This window comes from Schistosoma mansoni, chromosome 2 (assembly GCF_000237925.1).
Source record: "Schistosoma mansoni strain Puerto Rico chromosome 2, complete genome".
NCBI classification, from domain to species: Eukaryota; Metazoa; Platyhelminthes; class Trematoda; order Strigeidida; family Schistosomatidae; genus Schistosoma; species Schistosoma mansoni.
The window spans coordinates 21,873,398-21,892,130 of record NC_031496.1 but is presented as its reverse complement, the minus strand read 5'-3'; the positions used below and the strand labels follow the sequence as shown (position 1 = coordinate 21,892,130).

The following is an 18,733-nucleotide window of genomic DNA, read 5'->3' as shown; positions in this document are numbered from 1 at the left end:
CAATAATGAAGCTATGTGGTTGAGGCTGAGAGGGTTTTTATGACCTTATCATGGCTCCAGAAACCAACTATTATGGAACCATATGGATGAGTTCCTCTACCTTATGCATTACGATTTTGGAACCTTTGGACCTTTTTCTAACATTGACAAGTTTTTGGACCATATAAAAGAAGTGTATCCACTTTAATTATTTGGTTTTGTATAATATATTCTTCTTTTATGCTGACTGTTTACTGATTGTCTAACATTTCTCAAGGTCACTTGAGATTCGTTCAAAGGTCGTCCATAAATTGTAGTCTCGCCGAATTTACTTAGGATTCATTTAAACTCAAATTATATAACAACCTAATAGATTAACTTTATCTGTAAGGATTTGAAAAAAAGAAAGGGTTACCAATGTTATTCACTATTCATTTTATTTTGGAACTTAAGATTTTTCTGAACAATAAAATAATTGCGGAATGTTTCTTTATACATGTTTAGTATGCACATATATAATAAATATGTAATCATATAGGTGTTTATGTATCCTCTATGTTAGATAAAGATATCTATTTGTTTGTGATCAGTAAATAAATGTTTTCTTTTTTCTATCTATATATCTATCAAATACACACACACACACATGCATACATAAAATTCAATATTTCCTAATGTAGAAAAACACAAGATTTTTCATTCAATAGTATCTGTCTAGTTGCTGTCTGTGTAGTGATTGATTTGTCAACTGCTATAGATAATATAGCACTGATTAAAAGAAGAATTATTCCACAAATTGAAGCTAATGGCGCCCAACCTGTGAAGATGAAAAAAAGAATAAAGAGAGGGCACATGTTTAGTTATATATGTAGTTGTCTAGTGTTTCTGTGTTACTATGCGATTGGGTTGTGGATGTTGTGTATCATGTGTACAATATAGTATTCTTACTAATGTGATTTATTACTCTTCGTGCTCATAGTTTTACTCAGTACTGTCGGAAAAACTGACTAGTTTATAGCCAGAGAGGTGTTTTTGAGTCTCTAATAAGTGAAGTATTTTCACTTTGTTAGCTAAGTGCTGTCACACATGAACCAAACCAACCTTAAAATGACTTGATAATATGAAGGATAAGCTTTTACTACTATTTTTACTCACTCGCTTCTTCTTTAGTGTGTAGAAATGAGATCCGATAACTAGTAGCGAAAAAGCAAGTTTATGGTTGTTTGTAATATGCGTAGTACATGTAACATAAAGTTATCTAGTCCCGTTTCTTCGGAATACTAATCACCTCACATTAAACTGTGCCTAGGATCTTCAGTTTTGAGATAGACATGATACTGTCTATTCTTGAGAAATCGACGTAATTAAATAAAGAACGAGGAAGCTGTTTATTGTTCATATGGATTAAGTCACACTTTATCATGAATTAGATGAGGTTGTACAACATGGTTCATTGGATTGATACTAATTCGTTGAATTCCATAATGATAGTTTTAGTACCTAAAGATGTTGGACATGGTCTTATATGAAGGTAGTGAGTATTGTTTTCTGAAGAATCTCAAACTAGGAAGAAGTGTCGTTTAATTTCTGGCTGCTTCAAATCAACCGGCTTTTCAGAAATATTAACTTCGAACCAATAAAATTTAGTTGTGTATATTATCCCTAGATGTAAATATATCTACCCTATTTTCTATTCACAAGCAAGAAGAATTATGTGTGAAGTAAATTCCAATATCCGTGGAAACGTTTTTCAGAACATCTGGCGCAGTGTAACCGGTTAACATTTTAGATTCAATATGAATCATATCAGTGGGAAAAATTTATTTTGGACTCTCACTGCATCCCTCTAAGCCGAATTCGTTAACTAATAAAACAAGCTATTATTATAAACGTGTATCATAGATAGATATTTAAAAGTGAAAGTCAAGTGGAATTATTTACATCTGAATCATTGATCCTTTCTATCTTGATACAATCCATGGCTGATAATGAAACTAACTTTTCTTTAGAAAGATGTGTATTTTATTAAAGTCAACTAGACATACCTACGGAACAGTTCCCTTTTGAATAAGGTCCAACACTGCCACCACAAACTTCACGAATTGTAACTGAATCCCATCCTGCTGGCCACATGATGATAGATGTTAGTAGAATTAAATCTGTGTCAAAAAAACAAAAAACTATCAAATATATAAAAATTTAACTATACACAGTTAAAAATGAAGACAAACTCGATTCTATGAAACTAGAAATTTTATCATTTAAGATAGACTAAGTTGGTAGATTGATTGAAACTAATGGTTTTTTTTAGTTTCCTGTTGAATACTCTATCGACTGTTCTTGAAGTGGATTTCAGTAAGACTATATGACTAAGCAGTTATAAATTTCTTATTCATACAATAGTTAAACAAAACAATGAATAAACCAGTAACTCAACATTAATTGACACATTGTTACGCTGAACTTTATGTTCAATCATATATGTAAAATGATTCAAGTGAATTTTACAAGCAACCAGTCATTCACTAACATATCCTCTTCAATTCTGAACTATCATTTCAATTTAGTCATTATACTGAGTTAAACATTAAACCGTGAGTAGAATACATACTAGAACTCACCAACAAAAGTTACTACTAACAGAATTGTCAAGATAGTTATGTTATAGAACTAATTATTTCATTACTATTTTGTAAACTTTTAATAGTTGAAATCATGAGTCAATTGAAGCTAGATCACCAGGGAAAACCTGGAAGCACTGGACTGCCGTTGTGAGATAACAACTCAATGAAGAAAATTGATGAACGGTTGCTCAAATTTAGTGGATCAGTTGAAGTTAGACATTAACACCGTTGGATGCCGGCTTAGTGGTCTATCAGTTAAATGCTCTGGCTTGAGACTGGTAGGTCCTGGATTCGAATCTCGCGAGTGCGGGGTCGTGGATGCGCACTACTGAGGAGTCCCATAGTAGGACGAAACGACCGTCCAGTGCTTCCACGTTTTCTATGGTGGTCTAGCTTCAATTGACTCATGATTTCAACTATTAAAAATACTGAAATCTCCACAAAACCCCCTTCTGATAATTTTGTAAATTACAATAAACATGGATTTGCAGGTATCATTACCAAGGTTTGACTTGATCATTTCGAATAAATTGAGTATTGGGTAGATTTTTATTAATAAATTAATATATTTGTAATATCCCGATCAGTAGAAAAATTAAATTGTCTAACATTTCGTGACTTAGTATAATCCACTTCTTCAGGGAATAAATAACCAAATTAAAATTAACTCAAGTTTAAATAGTACAAATGTTAATTTTGATTTGGTCATTCCTTCTCTGAAGAAGTGACTTATACTGGGTCAAGAAACGCCAGAAAATTTAATTTTTCTACTTATTGAGATATTACAAAAATATTATTTTTATTTATAATAACCATAAAATTTAATAAAACTATATTAAATGAATCAATTATTATCATGAAGTGATAATCTAATCAGCTATTGTAAATATCAACATTAAAGAAAAGCTAAACAACTAGGTAATTTTCTCTGTGTTATATCGTTTGGCCGAGTACCCTATTTATATATGATGTGATAATACCACCAATTAGAGAGCAGTGAATTATCGATCGGACCAGTGACACGCGAAACCCATACGAGCAGTCTGGAGCACTTATTGGTTCTGCTTTCTGCCTACCCAAGCCAGTTAAGTCCAGAACACCAATAACAGCCTCTGCAATATGAATCGTTTATTTCAAGCATAATGGGTTTATATACTAATCAAACAGACCACAATGTACCATAAAATAGGAAATAATATTTGTACAAGATTTAGCCAAGTGTGGCTCTGAATGTGGGGAACAGTAATTAATAGACTGGGGATAACTCAGGAATGGTAAATCTTATAGTAATAGACTATGGGTCAAAATAAAGCTTATAATAAGAGGAACATGAATATTAATAGTTAAGTTACTTCACAACTATATAATAGGAAATATACATATCATATTGGTCCATAAATAGTTCTCAAAAGTTACTATTCATAATTCTCTTCAGGATATAACACTCTGTATTTGTTAACACTTTAAAAAAGTTAATACTTACCGTTCCTATTAAAAATTATGTGAATTATATTATCAACATGTTACGATCTCATGGGAATGATAAATTTTCTTTGTTTATTTGTTTTTTCCTACAAAATAATAGTTGTCTTACTTTTAGGCTTAATTTTAGACTTTTAGACTTAATTAGACTTGTAAGTTTGTTCTCTGAGCTGGATGGTTTTGTCGACCAAACCATCCAGCCTCCTTCGTGTGTTCAAAAACGATTTGTTCTTACACTTAACTTATTCGAAATGTATTGCGCAGATATTTCACATAACTCTGATAAACTTCGTCTTCTCATTGCATTATCGAAATTTATCAAAGGGATTAACTGTTTTAAATTACAGTTAGTTAGCAAAAAAATATTTCATCTTTCTATAACTGCTTTTAATGTCCTTAAGAACTTAACTCTTGAGTTTTTAAGATTAACTGTCTATTCGTTTATAATGATAGCAATCAAAGTTTCAAAAAATTCACCATTTTGACAAATAGTTATTTTCAGAGAGGGGTTTTGTGGAGATTTTAGTAATTTTATATAGTTGAGATTATGAATCAATTGAACCTAGCCCGCCATGGAAAACCTGGAAGCACTGGACGGACGTTTCGTCCTATTGTGAGACTCCTCAGGCCAGTTAGGAGATATCAACTCACTGAAGACATTGGTGAATGGTTGCTGAACTTCGTCGATTGGTTGAAGTTAGACATAAACACCGTTGAATGCCGGTCAGCTCAGTGGTCTAGTGGTTAAGCGTTCGCGCGCGAGACTGATAGGTCCTGGATTCGAATCTCGCAAGGCGGGGTCGTGGATGCGCACTGTTGAGGAATCCCATAGTAGGACGAAGCGGCCGTCCAGTACTTCCAGATTTTTCATGGTGGTCTAGCTTCAATTGACTCATGATTTCAACTATATAAAAATACTTATTTGACTGTTAAAACAAGCATGAGTTTGTATGGCCGATAAAATTCAGACTACCTCACCTCACTTTCACTCTTTCTATCTAAACTTTCGTTTTGAATGATAAATGTCTCGACTTTGTACTACATTTTGTTGTCTAGCTAATCCCTAAAGTGTTTCTCAACTAAATTCTGAGCTTAAAGACTATACTTTGATCAATAAACAACACGAATTGTGATTATAATTTTAAACAACTTTTGTGTTCAACCTTCTACGATGTAGTTGACATTAACAAGGTTTGACTTGATAATTTCATATAATACGAGCATTCAGTATGTTTTTATAATTAAAAACAATATATTTGAAATATCCCAATCAGTAGAAAAAGGAAGTTTTTAAATTTCCTGATGTTTCGTGACTCAATGTAAATCACTTCTTCAGAAAACAAAGGAATTCATGACGAATTATTGAAATTGTTAACAACTAGTAAAGATACATGTTAACAAAATTTTTTGCATTATTCAATGAGTTATAATTAATGTTATTTTACTTTGCAAAAATAGTTTCCTACTGTGAATTGCTGTGAATTTTGTCTTAAAACTAACAAAATTCGAAAAAGCTTATTCTACTTGTAAATGGAGATCTGTCATTCCAAACTATCGTATATATATAACACTTTGTTGTCTAAATAGATCAGATAACTTTTAAAGTTCACTGATCAGATTAGAAACCTGATACAAATAATAAACACTGATTTATTGATTTACGTATAAAAGAAAATGTGACTAAAACGATTTAAAAATATCGTTTTAATGACTTTTATACGATACGTTGAAGCGTTTCTGAGTTCAAGTCCTTTAGTGAATATCAACTCTGAGATGCAGGTACATCCAGCTGACGATTCCCAAATAGGACAAAATGGACATTCTAGATTCCACTACCAACCACTATCCATCTTTGCTTACAACGCTTGTGACTTAAAGCAATATCGAGGCAATACGTAAAGTATGCACATGTCAATAACAGACTGATCAATGGCAGTCCTAAACATCAATGGGATGATTCACGCAAACAACACCAAGTGATTGTTGAGACTTCGTTGTAAAAAGATTGACTTTCTTTTCCATATTCTCTTCAGTAACAAACTAACTTACGCAGAACTTCAGATAATCAGTATATTGAATGAGTAATTATGGACCAATCGAATTTCATAGAACTTCATAGACATTAACACCGTTGGATGCCAGTCAGCTCAGTAGTTTAAAGGTTAAGCGTTCGCGCGAGACTGATAGGTTCTGGGTTTGAATCTCTCAAGGCGGGATCGTGGATGCGCACTGTTGAGGAGTCCCATAGTAGGACGAAGCGGCCGTCCAGTACTTCCAGATTTTTCATGGTGGTCTAGCTTCAATTGATTCATGGTTTCAACTATATTAAATAGTATTTATCTAGAAGTTTATGCAAGTTTTTTTCTTACCAAATATTCTCATTTATTATACATTATATCATATCTAATTATCCGACTTAAAAAAGGTTTATACTTAAAGATATAAAATATAACCTATAAAAATTTTCATTATCATTAATGAAATACCAGATAATATGATTTTACCTAACAATCACTGATCATAATTGATCTATAATAGAATGTTCATATTCTTTATATTCATAAAATGTTATTTGCCAATATTCAAAGTAAGATTCATCCATGGAATACTTTTGATAGTTTATAATTCAGTTTAGTTTTATTCAAAATCATTATTCATTATTGATAAGATCTTTTTTTTTGGATTCTCTACATATGTGGTTAGTAAAAGAAAACGAAACAAGAAAACATTTATTGCAATAGGATTTGCATGCATATAACATACAATTCACTTTAAACCTAACATACAACAATACCGTCATGCATTGTTCCATCGCTCTTGGCAGATCAGACAGTCGAGAAGTCACTAGTATACTATCAGGGCATACGACCGACAGGCTAGATACCCGATTTATTGCAATATACATATTAGAAGCATGACATTCACTCACTAGAACCATGGTAAACAAAGGTCAACGTACAGTTGTTTTTGAACACATAAAGTTGGACTTTTCCGACCAATCAAGATAGCTTCGAGTAGTTTGAGTGTGTGTGGGTTTTGATGACATGTCACAACTCTAAAGGCTGATTTTGGGTCAATTTGATGACCACTCATCATTAGATGTTTTGCAATGGACGAGGCTGGGTTTCTTGATCGATCTTGAGATGACGGGCTAGGTGGATGAATCATGGATTTGATTAACCATCTTGGAATATGTTCCCCTATCCTGTCCTCCAATCGGCGATCTGTCCTACCTAAGTAACTTTCTCCGCAGTTACATGTGAAATTGCATGAAAATTACAACCAAACAGACTGCAGCTGCAATAAGAAAGACCTTCAATGCAGCTAATCTGAGGCTTATCACAACAACTCAATCTATCTCAGTTAACCCTATCAAGTCTCCCAAACCCATTCACTCCAAATCCCCCTGTTTTTTCCAATTCACATATAAATTCCTAAAAAATTCCCTATATAACACACATCCGCCGATTGGAGGACAGGATAGGGGAACATATTCCAAGATGGTTTATCCAATCCATAGATTTATCCACCCTAGCCCGTCCTCCCAAGACCGATCAAGAAACCCAGCCTCGTCCATTGCAAAAAATCCTATGGTGACGAGGTCATCAAATTGACCCAAAATCAGCCTTTAGAGTTGTGACGTCATCAAAACCCACACACTCAAACTACTCGAAGCTATCTTGATTGGTCGGAAAAGTCCAACTTTATGTGTTCAAAAACAACTGTACGTTGACCTTTGTTTACCATGGTTCTAGTGAGTGAATGTCATGCTAAATAAGAAATTTTGACCTTATCTTCAAAACTGTATTTACACGAATAACATGTTGCTTGTATGTGACTGACGAGAAAGCACGAAATGGTACTATCTCACAAAATTTGTCTTCTCATTTCTCTGTTCAAATTTATCAAAGGGAACCACTGTTTTGAATATATATTAGAGAATGCTGATGGGAGGCCTATGCTCCTCCACGAGGGATAACAGGTGTAAGTAAGTAAGTAAGTATATATTTAATTAACTTCAGTTTTATTATTTATTTCCACTTTCAAAAACTAATTTTACTTTTAGACTTTTTTCTCTAAGAAAAGTAATTTATTCATGGGTTAAACTAATTTAGTTTATTTAAACAAATAGTTTTCATTGTTTAATTGTTTTTCTTACGTTTCCTTTTTTTTCAAAAAAATTTTAATTAGATAGTAAAACTAAACAAACTACAAGTTTGATTTATGAAAAGATTGGTATTTGAGGGTGATTTAAAATTTTTGGAAATAAAAAATTATACTTCATTCCAATTTTCATTTTATATCAAAATATTTATTACGGTGTTAAAAAAGTCATTGGTATGTGTGTGTTTTAATGAGGCTAAATAGACTGTATTAATACAACTTGGAAACACTGGATGGTCTGTTCGACTTAGTATGGGACTCATCAGAAGTGCGTACCCACGACCACATACGTGGGACTTGAACCTAGGACCTTCGGTCTGGTGAGCTCTAGACCACTAAGCCCGTATCCAACAGTGTTAATGTTCAACTTTAAGCAATCCACTGTATTGAGCGACTGTCGTTTATTGTCTTCAGCGGGTAACTGCCTCACATCAGACATGATTGAACTTTACTGGTCATGGCTTCTCATTAGAACTCCAGGAAATCCATCTTTAAGCTAGTCACTAGTGGGAACATGACAATTATCAGTATTGGGTTGTGAAGATTGTTGAGTTTTGATTAAGATAATGAATGGATCAGTCTGCCTGTAATTTTTATTTCGAACTCAAACCACTTACCCTAAAGATACTAAGTTGGCCACATTACCTCAATGTCTTGGGTTCAGCTGTCCATAAAGTTGTTCAGAAGTCTGAGGTTACGATTAGATAGTTTTTCATTCCTCCCTGGTTTTTGTTAGTTATTTAGCCAGTTCCAGTCTTTGGTGAATTATAATTTACTTCATGGACATGCTTAAATTCAGAAACATAAGCACATACATGAATAATGTTTAGTGGACACCAGTAAACGGCAAATGGCTGACGAGATTTGTTGAGAGATGGCGGGGATTTGTAGCTCAGGTAGGTGATTTCAGTGCAGTTTTGTTCTCTGAACTGGATGGTTCAGTCTTGGAGATTTCATCGTTATTCTCAACGATATCATCAGCACAAATTTCTGGTTGAAGTAAAGTATTTGAATTTCTCCACACATAGCTCATATCTTGTCCTGTAGACCTCAATGTAGATTGGTTGTTTTTGACCTCTAACCTGTCATTGTTTACTTCTTTATTTTGATTGTATCTCCCATTGATTTGGTTCTCGATCCTGTATTTGTCCATAAGCTTTCTGATTCATTAATAAATTGGATTGATATAATTGTGTTTGTTGATTGCTGATCGAGCTAAGTGTCAAGCTTCTAGAAATTCCCTGGTGTTTTTAAAATTGCCTCTATCCAAGACCTCAACATTTTCTCAGTCGAATATGTGTCTACAGTTGTCCAAGTGCATTGATAGAAGCGTAGATATGTCATGGCGTTTGACCGCTAATTGATGTTTGTGCAGGCGAAATGAAGAGGGCGTCAGCTTTGTTCGATGTAGTGTTTTTTGCATTTGTTGCATATGAACAGAAATTCGATTATGTGACCATTTGTGAGATGAATACTTCAACCTGCCTGACTCAAAGAGTTCAATATAAAACTGTGATACTACTTTAGATATTCAACTCAATAGTGGAGTGTTTACATTTTGAATAAAAAATTATATTTTCCAATTTCTAAATACTTCTTCGTAAGGATTAAGCTACCATAGAAATATATTTGTGTATGATCCGTAATTTGGTCCATTTAGAGAAATGAGAGGATATAACGCTTACATTTTCTGTAAGAGAATTCTATGGCCTAATAGACAAGATAGCGCTTATAGTTAATGGAATCCGGTTGCACGTATAGGCTTATTATATTTGGAACAAAGCTTTTAATGGTGAATTAGACAGTACTCGGCTCAGTATTCAGTGTGAACATATGAGTCAGATGCATTCTGGATTCGACGCTAGACACTATCCTAAACATAAACATAAGATAATCATCTACTTAGTGGATATTAACTATTGCTAGACCTAATAATTCTCGATTTAGTATTATCCATCACGGACTGACCGTATTTAAACAACAGATGAGAGCAAAGGAAAGTTGATTCGTTTTAGTTCGGCACTCTTAATCAGTGGGCATCCACAATCTTACCAGGGATCGTACGAAGAACCTTTAGTCGTCACTACGAGCCCCAACCTTTAGCCCATTGAGTTGGCATCCCGTGGTTTATAATTTCAATCAATTCGTATTTGTTACTTACTAGTCTGAAATAATCTTTGTATCTAGCTGACCAGTCCTTAATGAAACAAAGCGCGCGTCCTGGGTCCCATTATTATTTCCAATCCATCTACTCTAATTTTGTCTTTGCGCTGATTAATCCAATGTTAATGTAACATGATTTTCTAGTTAATGGAAACAAAGTCTACTCTTCTATTTAGCTTCTAATCAGTATGTTCATTATTGAACAATATTCTTCAGAATGACTAAGAATATAAATGTACAAATATTTCCATTATTTGAAAAATATCACTTGGATCCCAGTTGTCCTAAAAACAGTATTTGTGTTTATGTGTATGTGCGTTTGCTTGTTTCTGTTCCACTGAATGGTTCATAGAATTTTCATAACTTGACCGAAAAACCATGGAAATTCTATGTTTTATATGTCTTTCATGAAACTTTATTTGGCATATTCGATATAAAGGGAAAACGTATACACTAAAGATTATTTATTAGGCCTACTGACCGCTATTTTTATCATTAAAGTATCCTAAAAACTCATATCAATCATGTTACAATATGTTATGTAATTAATGGACATTTTAAACACAGTATCATTCACATGAAATCTTATTTGAAGAAGTGAATGCAATTTCCGCAATATAATTATCTCAACTTCTATTTGTTATTGTTGTCCTTTATTTAATACTTGATGGATATTTATTTATACATTATTAAACATACGCTAAAACAGTACTGTAAAATTCCACCGGGCAAATTTTATGTTGTGGATGGTGTTCGCGATAGACTGACCTCAGTTAAAGTACCATTGAGAAGCTATATATATATATATATATATATATGTATTTGAGCATTTAACTTAATCAGCTTATTCTGTCCTGGGAGTTTCTTTCCAATTGTTGCTAAGTGCTATTCGTTATTTAGATATCTGCCTATGATTCTCACTCCCATATATTCGTTGGTTTTTCTCTTTTCTTTTTTCCTTCAGGAATCCAAGTTAGGGCTTGCTTTTCGTGGATATTGACGATTCCCACAATATATGCTCGATCCACCTCCAGCGTCTTTTCCTTATTTCGTCTTTAGCTGGAAAATGATTTTTTTCTGCCAAGGTAGGCTTTTGAGTCTAGAGCCCTTCTAGGATTACTGCGTTCTCAAGCCCGAATAAAGGAGGAGAGTTGAGCATGGATATAGCAACCCCATCCCATGGAAAAGAACCTTGCTACGAAAACACTGGCCTGAAAAGTCGTTTAAACACTCGATTTCACTGTCTGAGTGAAGGCGAGTCAGAAGTACATGAGCCACTAAGTATCCCTAAGATTTACTAAAAGTGTATATAAAAGATAACACATTCCCATGGAAAAGCTGTTCTCTTTAACGATACATTTTTTCAATGTAAGTGTTACTGCGAACAATTATCAGCTGAGGAATAAATGTAAGTTAAAAGAGAGTTAGCCAATTTTTTTTGGTTTCAGACTCCTCAGTGTGTGAAAAAAGCATTAAATATCCCAAACAGCTGTCTCCTTCAACCAGCTTTGTTAGCAGGAGTAGAGAGAGGTTGTAATAATGTTGAAGTCAACCAAACCAAGACATGACATTAGTTCATGAAGTCATTAACTGTTGGTCTAAAACATTGGTAGACGTAGATTATTTTGTTGTTGTTCACAATTATAAAAAAGACAATAGTTTAAACATAACTACTCGATTAATCAGTCAATATTAAATGTTTGAGGATTTGTTTTATTATAAGCGACATGTTTTTCATTTTATTTATCACTAAAATGATTAAGAAAAGGAATTGAAAACTTTTCCAATCAAATTGTGTCAAATTATTTATTTACCTGTTTCTGAAACATCTAATGGTGAAGTTGAAACAAACAAATAAAAAACTTTCTCAAAGTTGAATTCACGAGTCAATCTAAGCTAGACCACCATTGAAACTTGAAAATGCTGAACAGCCATTCCGTCCTAGTATGAGACCTATCAGCAGTGTGCACCCACGACTCCATATGTGAGACTCGAACCCAGGGCCTCTGGTCTTGCTCAAGAACACTTGACCTCTATACCACTGGAGTGGCATCCAACAATGTTAATGTCTAATCTCAACCTATCCATGACCCTACACAACCCTTTATCCATTGTCTGAGGTGGATAACTGTCTCAAACCCGACACGGATCGGATTTCACTAGTCACGGCTTCTCACTAGGACTCAAGGACGAAACGGTCGTCCAGTGCTTGTAGGTATTCAATGGGTTCTAACTTAGATTAACTCATGAATTCATTTTTGAAAATACTGCAATCTCCACAAATCCCCGAAATTGATAACTAAAAAATTCAATAACTATTGATATTCATTTAAATTAGAACATATAAAGCTTGATAAATGATTTATAATAGAATCAATAATGAAAAGTAGAATATATGGTAAATGAATCAGTTGCAGTGACGCAGATACATTCACTTGTTGTCTTCCTTTAGATCTTCAATTTTTTTAAATTCATGAATTCATTATTTCTTCTTAAATTATATCACCTATGATTAATGCTTTCTCCTACTACAATTAATACCGTCAAGATACTTCTACTACTGTGGTATTAGTTTTGATAGTTTTATCTTATTGTGTTAATATAGCAGGACAACTTGAACCGATTGATATATATGCTTATGGCCGACTAGAAATGTAACATTGATACAACATTTCCAACGAAAACAAAGAAATACAATTCAGTTACTCTATCCTATAATAAAACTTTTCACAAGTTTTATAATGGATTGAACAAAAAACTTTAGATAAGCATAAGTCCTTTGAACTAATTAAGATCAAATGATACACATATCCGACTTTAATCAGTTAACGATAATAACCAATATCATTATTGGATAACTACCCTTATTCTAGACATAGTTAGCGTTACAAATGTTGAATGTTCTAAAGAACACCCTTTATCTTATAACATATATGTTGTGTATCTCAGCTTTTAAGAACTAACATGAAAACAACATGTACAAGTCAAAAAACGACTTGGAAACTGATTGTTTTCAGCTTAAAATAAATCTAATAAAATTTATAAACTATGGATTATTCAAATCTATGCAGAATTTTAATTTATGGGACAAAGAATTTACGATAAATTAGACTTGGAATTATTGAATCTAAGACTTTTAAGTTTGATTATTTTTAAACCATTAACAATGTACTTTGTCAATATGGGGATTTGTGGAGATTGTAGTATTTTCACAGTTGAATTCAGAAGTCGATTTAAGCTAGTGACTAGCTTTAAGATGGAACTCCTTGAGTTCTAGTGAGAAGCCATGACTAGTGGAGTTCACTTAGTGTCGAGTGTGAGACAGTTATCCACCTCAGAAAATAGATAAGGGGTTACTCAAAATCATGGAACGACTGAAGTTAGACATCAGTACCATCGGATGCTAGCTCAGTAGTCTAGGATGAACGCTGTCGAAAAGTCGGGTGTCCTGTGTTTTCAGGTTTTCAACGGTGGTTTATCTTAGATTGATTCGTGGATTCAACTGTGGAAATGCATTTTGCCTTGGATTTCTTTTTCTCCTACTTGGTCGATTGAATTGATTCCATTTGAGTTTTTAAATTTTAGAATATAGTCATTATTCATTAAATGAGACTTATTTATCATCAAAAATAAATGGATATTAATTCTTTGTGGAACTTTACCAAAAATATTCTTTAAGTCTCAGAGTGAACATTAACTCTGAGATGTAGGTACATCCAGCTGACGAGTCCCAAATAGGACGAAACGCACATCAAACTGGATTCCACTGCTAGCCACTATCCATCTTTGCTTATTCTTTAAGTTACTGTTTATATGAAAACTTAAAACTAAAAGCAATGTACACTAACTTCATATGAGGATGGAAAAAGAACCTATCATAGAAGTATTGTTTTAAAGTAATACCACACGTTGATTGTTATTATAACTCCAACAGGAAATGAACAAAAAATGATAATTGCCAGACTAAACGTTAATATTCCCTATGTTATTAATTAGATCACTTTTAAGGACTTATAAATATGATAGCTTTATAAATTCTTACTATCCTTGAAAAGAGTGAGAAGAAAATTTGTGAAATTCAAGAAGATATTCCTGACCTAATCATTTTGTATGCTTTCTAGATCCCCTTATTAAATAGTTGATTTATGATAGTTTTATATTTTCCTGATTATAAACTTCCATTTGACCTAACAGCTATCGTCTGTAGTGGATGCTATTTATGCTAACAGATATAAGTAGTATGCATCACTATTCGAAATTGAAATACCTGTCAACAGAAGATTGAATTGAGAAGAGTAAAAAGGGAAACAGAAAACTATTGAAATAACAACAGAATTGAAAGAATCATGAAGCATGTGTAGGACAACTGAAGGAAGATGTGCAAATAATGTATATTATGTATAGTTTCCACATTTTACCGAGACATTGTTCTCCACTTGAGGTCTTGTTCACTACGGTATTATATTTTATTTTTCATGTAGATCTAATATTCAGCTTCGGAACTATAAGTGTCATTGTAAGGAAAGATGGATAGTGGCTAGCAGTGGAATCCTGTTTCACACGCGTTTCGTCCTATTTGGGACTCGTCAGCTGGACGTACTTGCATCTTAGAGTTGATGTTCACTCTTGGACTCGAGCCCAGTACCTTTCGCTTCAAACGTCCCAAATAGGACGAAACGCGCATCCTGGATTCCACTGCTAGGCAATATCCATCTTTGCTTATAATTCCTTGTGAATTAAGGCTCTATCGAGGCAATACGCACACCATGCACATATGCCAATTAGAGACAGAACAATTGCAGTCCTAACACATCAATGGGAAGATTCAAACAAACAATACTATTTGAAGTATAAGTGTCATTGTTATGAATTCATTAAATTTTATTAATAGTGAAATCTTGTCTTGAATTTTACTGTATATGAAGCAGCTCATGTTTAATACTACTATTCAGTTCTGATTAATAGAGAACAAATCAATTTTGTATAATATAATCGTAATCAGTAATTGTGTTACCGAAAGCTCAATTCTATTCGATACTGGTAAATTCAGGATACTTTTAGGTCAACAACAGAATTTATTTCATTTTCTTTTCTTCTTTCTATGTTGCTTAGTTGGTTTTGTCATTCGATTAGATTGTACGTTAGTAGCTGAATCACTAGGATATCATATCACATGATTCATTCTCAACGTCTCAACTATAAAAATAATATATCTACCGTTATAAAGTAAGTATAACAGTCATTATAGAAGCAGAAAAGTATTTATGATATACATATTTATAAGATAGAACACTAGAAATACAAACATAACTAATTAGTATTAGTGACCACAATAATAACGTTATGTAGTGTTAAGTTAATAAGTAGTGGGAGATTTAAGGAGAGAGAGAGAGAGCAAAAAGGATGTAAAAGAGTGGGCAATAAGAAGGAAAGATTTGTTACCTTATTCTTATTTTTATCACTCTCTTATAGTTAATACAACATATGTTAAGAAGATTATTGTTTATTGTAAAAGTATATTCAACTTGTTTTTAGTAAAGTATAGTGAGTCATTCAAATAACTATTTAGTATATATACATATTATTGTCGTTTCTCATGCGTTAAGAAGAAACATTATTCATGTAATGTAGTAAAACTTGTGGTGACACCATCATAAATCTTCACTACTACTTAAGAAAAAAGATACATGGGATGTAGGAATATAAAAAACGACTAAATATTTTACATTTACACAAGGAGTAATAACAGTAGCAAGTATAGATGATAACCAGCAATGGAATTCAGGAAGCGCATTTCGTCTCATTTGGAACTCGTTCAAATAATCAATGTATGTGAAGTGATAACACTTACTTACTTACTTACGCCTGTTACCCCTCGTGGAGGAGCATAGGCCGCCCAACAACAATTGTTAAATTTATTTGATGTTACCAAAAGAATTTACTTGATGAGTTAGTATGAAAAAAATTGGGGAAATTAAATAAACCAGTGAAAACTGTAGAAATTTTCTTTAGTAAAGTTTCAGCTTTAAAAAAAATTTATTCAGTATGCATTGGTTTTGAGTGATTTTGCTGGTTGACATGTATGGTGGAAGTCATCCATAAATTATCCAAAAAAAACTTCACGAACCACTGTACTAAGGAATAATCATATGTTGACCGACTTCAGGATAGATTTTTCTAAAATCTTTTTAAAAACTCAGAAATCAACGAAATCGGGAGTTAAATAATATTCCATTGATAGTATTGGACGGTGACCACTCTGTTATTGGGAACTGACTGAAATCAAAAATGTAAACAATTTAATTTCAGATCTGAAGTTATTATCCTCAACGTTTACAATACTCATTAAATATGCTACATCCAGTGCTTTCAGACACTTTTCCAGTCGTTTAGTATGCTAGGGCTTCATGTAAGAGTATATTTCTCGACCATCCCTCTTACTTTAGTCACAAAATGTGATCTGCTAACATCACGGTATTACATAAACTTCGCTGTAAAGATTTTTACAATCTTGCACTATCCTGTTATACACTTGATTACAGTAATGTGAGCAGATTTTTTACTCGAAGCACAACTCTTTAAAAACAACTCAGTAATATTGACAGTCATGAATAAATCATTTTTCTATCACAAATCCTTAATAATATTTCATTTTGTAGCAACAGACTACTGAATAATTTACAGAACGCTAATGACAGTTGACCGATCAAGTAACCTCCCAAATCGGTTTGTATTTATTCACTCCATCTATTGTGATTAGTCATTAATCAGCATATGGTGACAATGTCAATTTGTTTCAGAAAATCAACTGATTCCACTTTTTTTTTAAAAACAAAATTTATCTCATATTTGTATTTATTTTACTGTGGTATGAGGAGAAAGGAAATGAGTTTTTTTTACCTTCATCCCCTCATTCTCTGATGACTCATCATTATCAGCATACTTTGTTATGAGTAGAATGAGTTTGTAGAAAAATCATGACGGTTAGACATACTGTTGAGCGATTGGATAGAATGTTAACGCGAGATTAACTAGTATTAATTCGAAAAAAAACATCCAGGTGATAGTAGTAGGGTGCTGTAATAACATACTGGGTATTACCGAGTTTCCAGGCTCGTATAAGTGATAAAAATTCTAGGATATGCTATTTCTCCAGAATCCTGATGATTTTTTATCACTAGGAGAGAGATTCTGAACCATGTCATTGGTCTAAAGTTATAATGATCTTATGAGAACTTGTAGTCAGTGTAATTAATCGCATGAACTCATTCAAAAGTAATTCGCTTTGTATAATGAGTTGAATTATTCATTAATTCTAGATACTATTTGTTGAAATTTTATGATGATCCAAATTATTACTTAATCTTAATTCTCGATCTCTAAACAAAAAAATATTTTAATGTTAGAAGGACACCTGAGAAACTGGTTTAAACTTAGATATCACTTAATATTCGAATCCATATCAAACAGTGTCAAAATCATCGACATGGCCATTATTCAACGAGATTCCAACAGTTTTAATAATGTAACAATCATCAAATTAGTTAGTTAAGCCTGTCACACCTCGTGAGGGAGCATAGGTAACCCACCAGCATTCTCCATACAACTCTCTCCTAGGCAATCCTTTCCAGTTGTTATTCATTATTTTCATGTCTGCTTCCAATTCTCAACGCAGTGTGTTCTTTGGTCTTCCTCTTTTCTGCTTCCCTTCAGGATTCCAAGTTAGGGATTGTCCCGTGATGTAATTTGGTGATTTCTGTATTGCATGCCCTATCCAATTCCAACGTCTTTTTCTCATTTCCCTTTTCAGTTGGAAGCTGTTTTGTCTCCTCCCACAGTAGGCTTTTGTGGATGGAATCCGGTCAACGAACATTTAGTGTCTTACGTAGACAGTTGTTTAGAAATACCTGTACATTAATGAGGATGGTTGTGGTAGTTCTTCACGTTTCAGCTCAGTACAGTAGGACTATCTCGACGTTCATATTGATGATTCTCACTTTGGTATTGGATGACAGTTGTCTTGAGTTCCTTGTGTTCTTCAACTGTGTGAATGCGGCCCTAACTTTGCCAATCCTCGCTTTTACGTCTGCATCAGATCCTCCACTTTCATTGATAATATTACCCAGATACATGAACGTTCCCACATCCTCCAGAGTTTCTCCATCAAGTTTGATTGTGTTGGTGTTCTCCGTATTATATTTAAGAATCTTGCCTTTTCCCTTGTGTATGTTGAGGCCCACTGATGCAGAGGCTTCTGACACACTGGTTATATTGACCTAGATTTGTTCGTGTGTATGGGATAGAAACGTCAGGTCATCTGC

The 18,733-nt window shown here is 33.4% G+C and overlaps 1 protein-coding gene across 1 annotated transcript in view; it reads right to left on the bottom strand.

Moving 5' to 3' along the window:
• Window positions 1-398: 398 nt before the first annotated feature.
• Smp_157390 (lipoma hmgic fusion partner-like protein) overlaps window positions 399-18,733 on the bottom strand; it is a 41,566-nt gene continuing 23,231 nt past the window's right edge. Inside the window, exons 2-3 of the mRNA XM_018796085.1 lie at window positions 2,025-2,138; window positions 399-796 (exon numbers count right to left, since the gene is read on the bottom strand). Coding sequence (XP_018650333.1) covers window positions 651-796; window positions 2,025-2,138 — 260 coding nt within the window. The 3' untranslated portion in view covers window positions 399-650. The remainder of the gene's footprint in view (window positions 797-2,024; window positions 2,139-18,733) is intronic.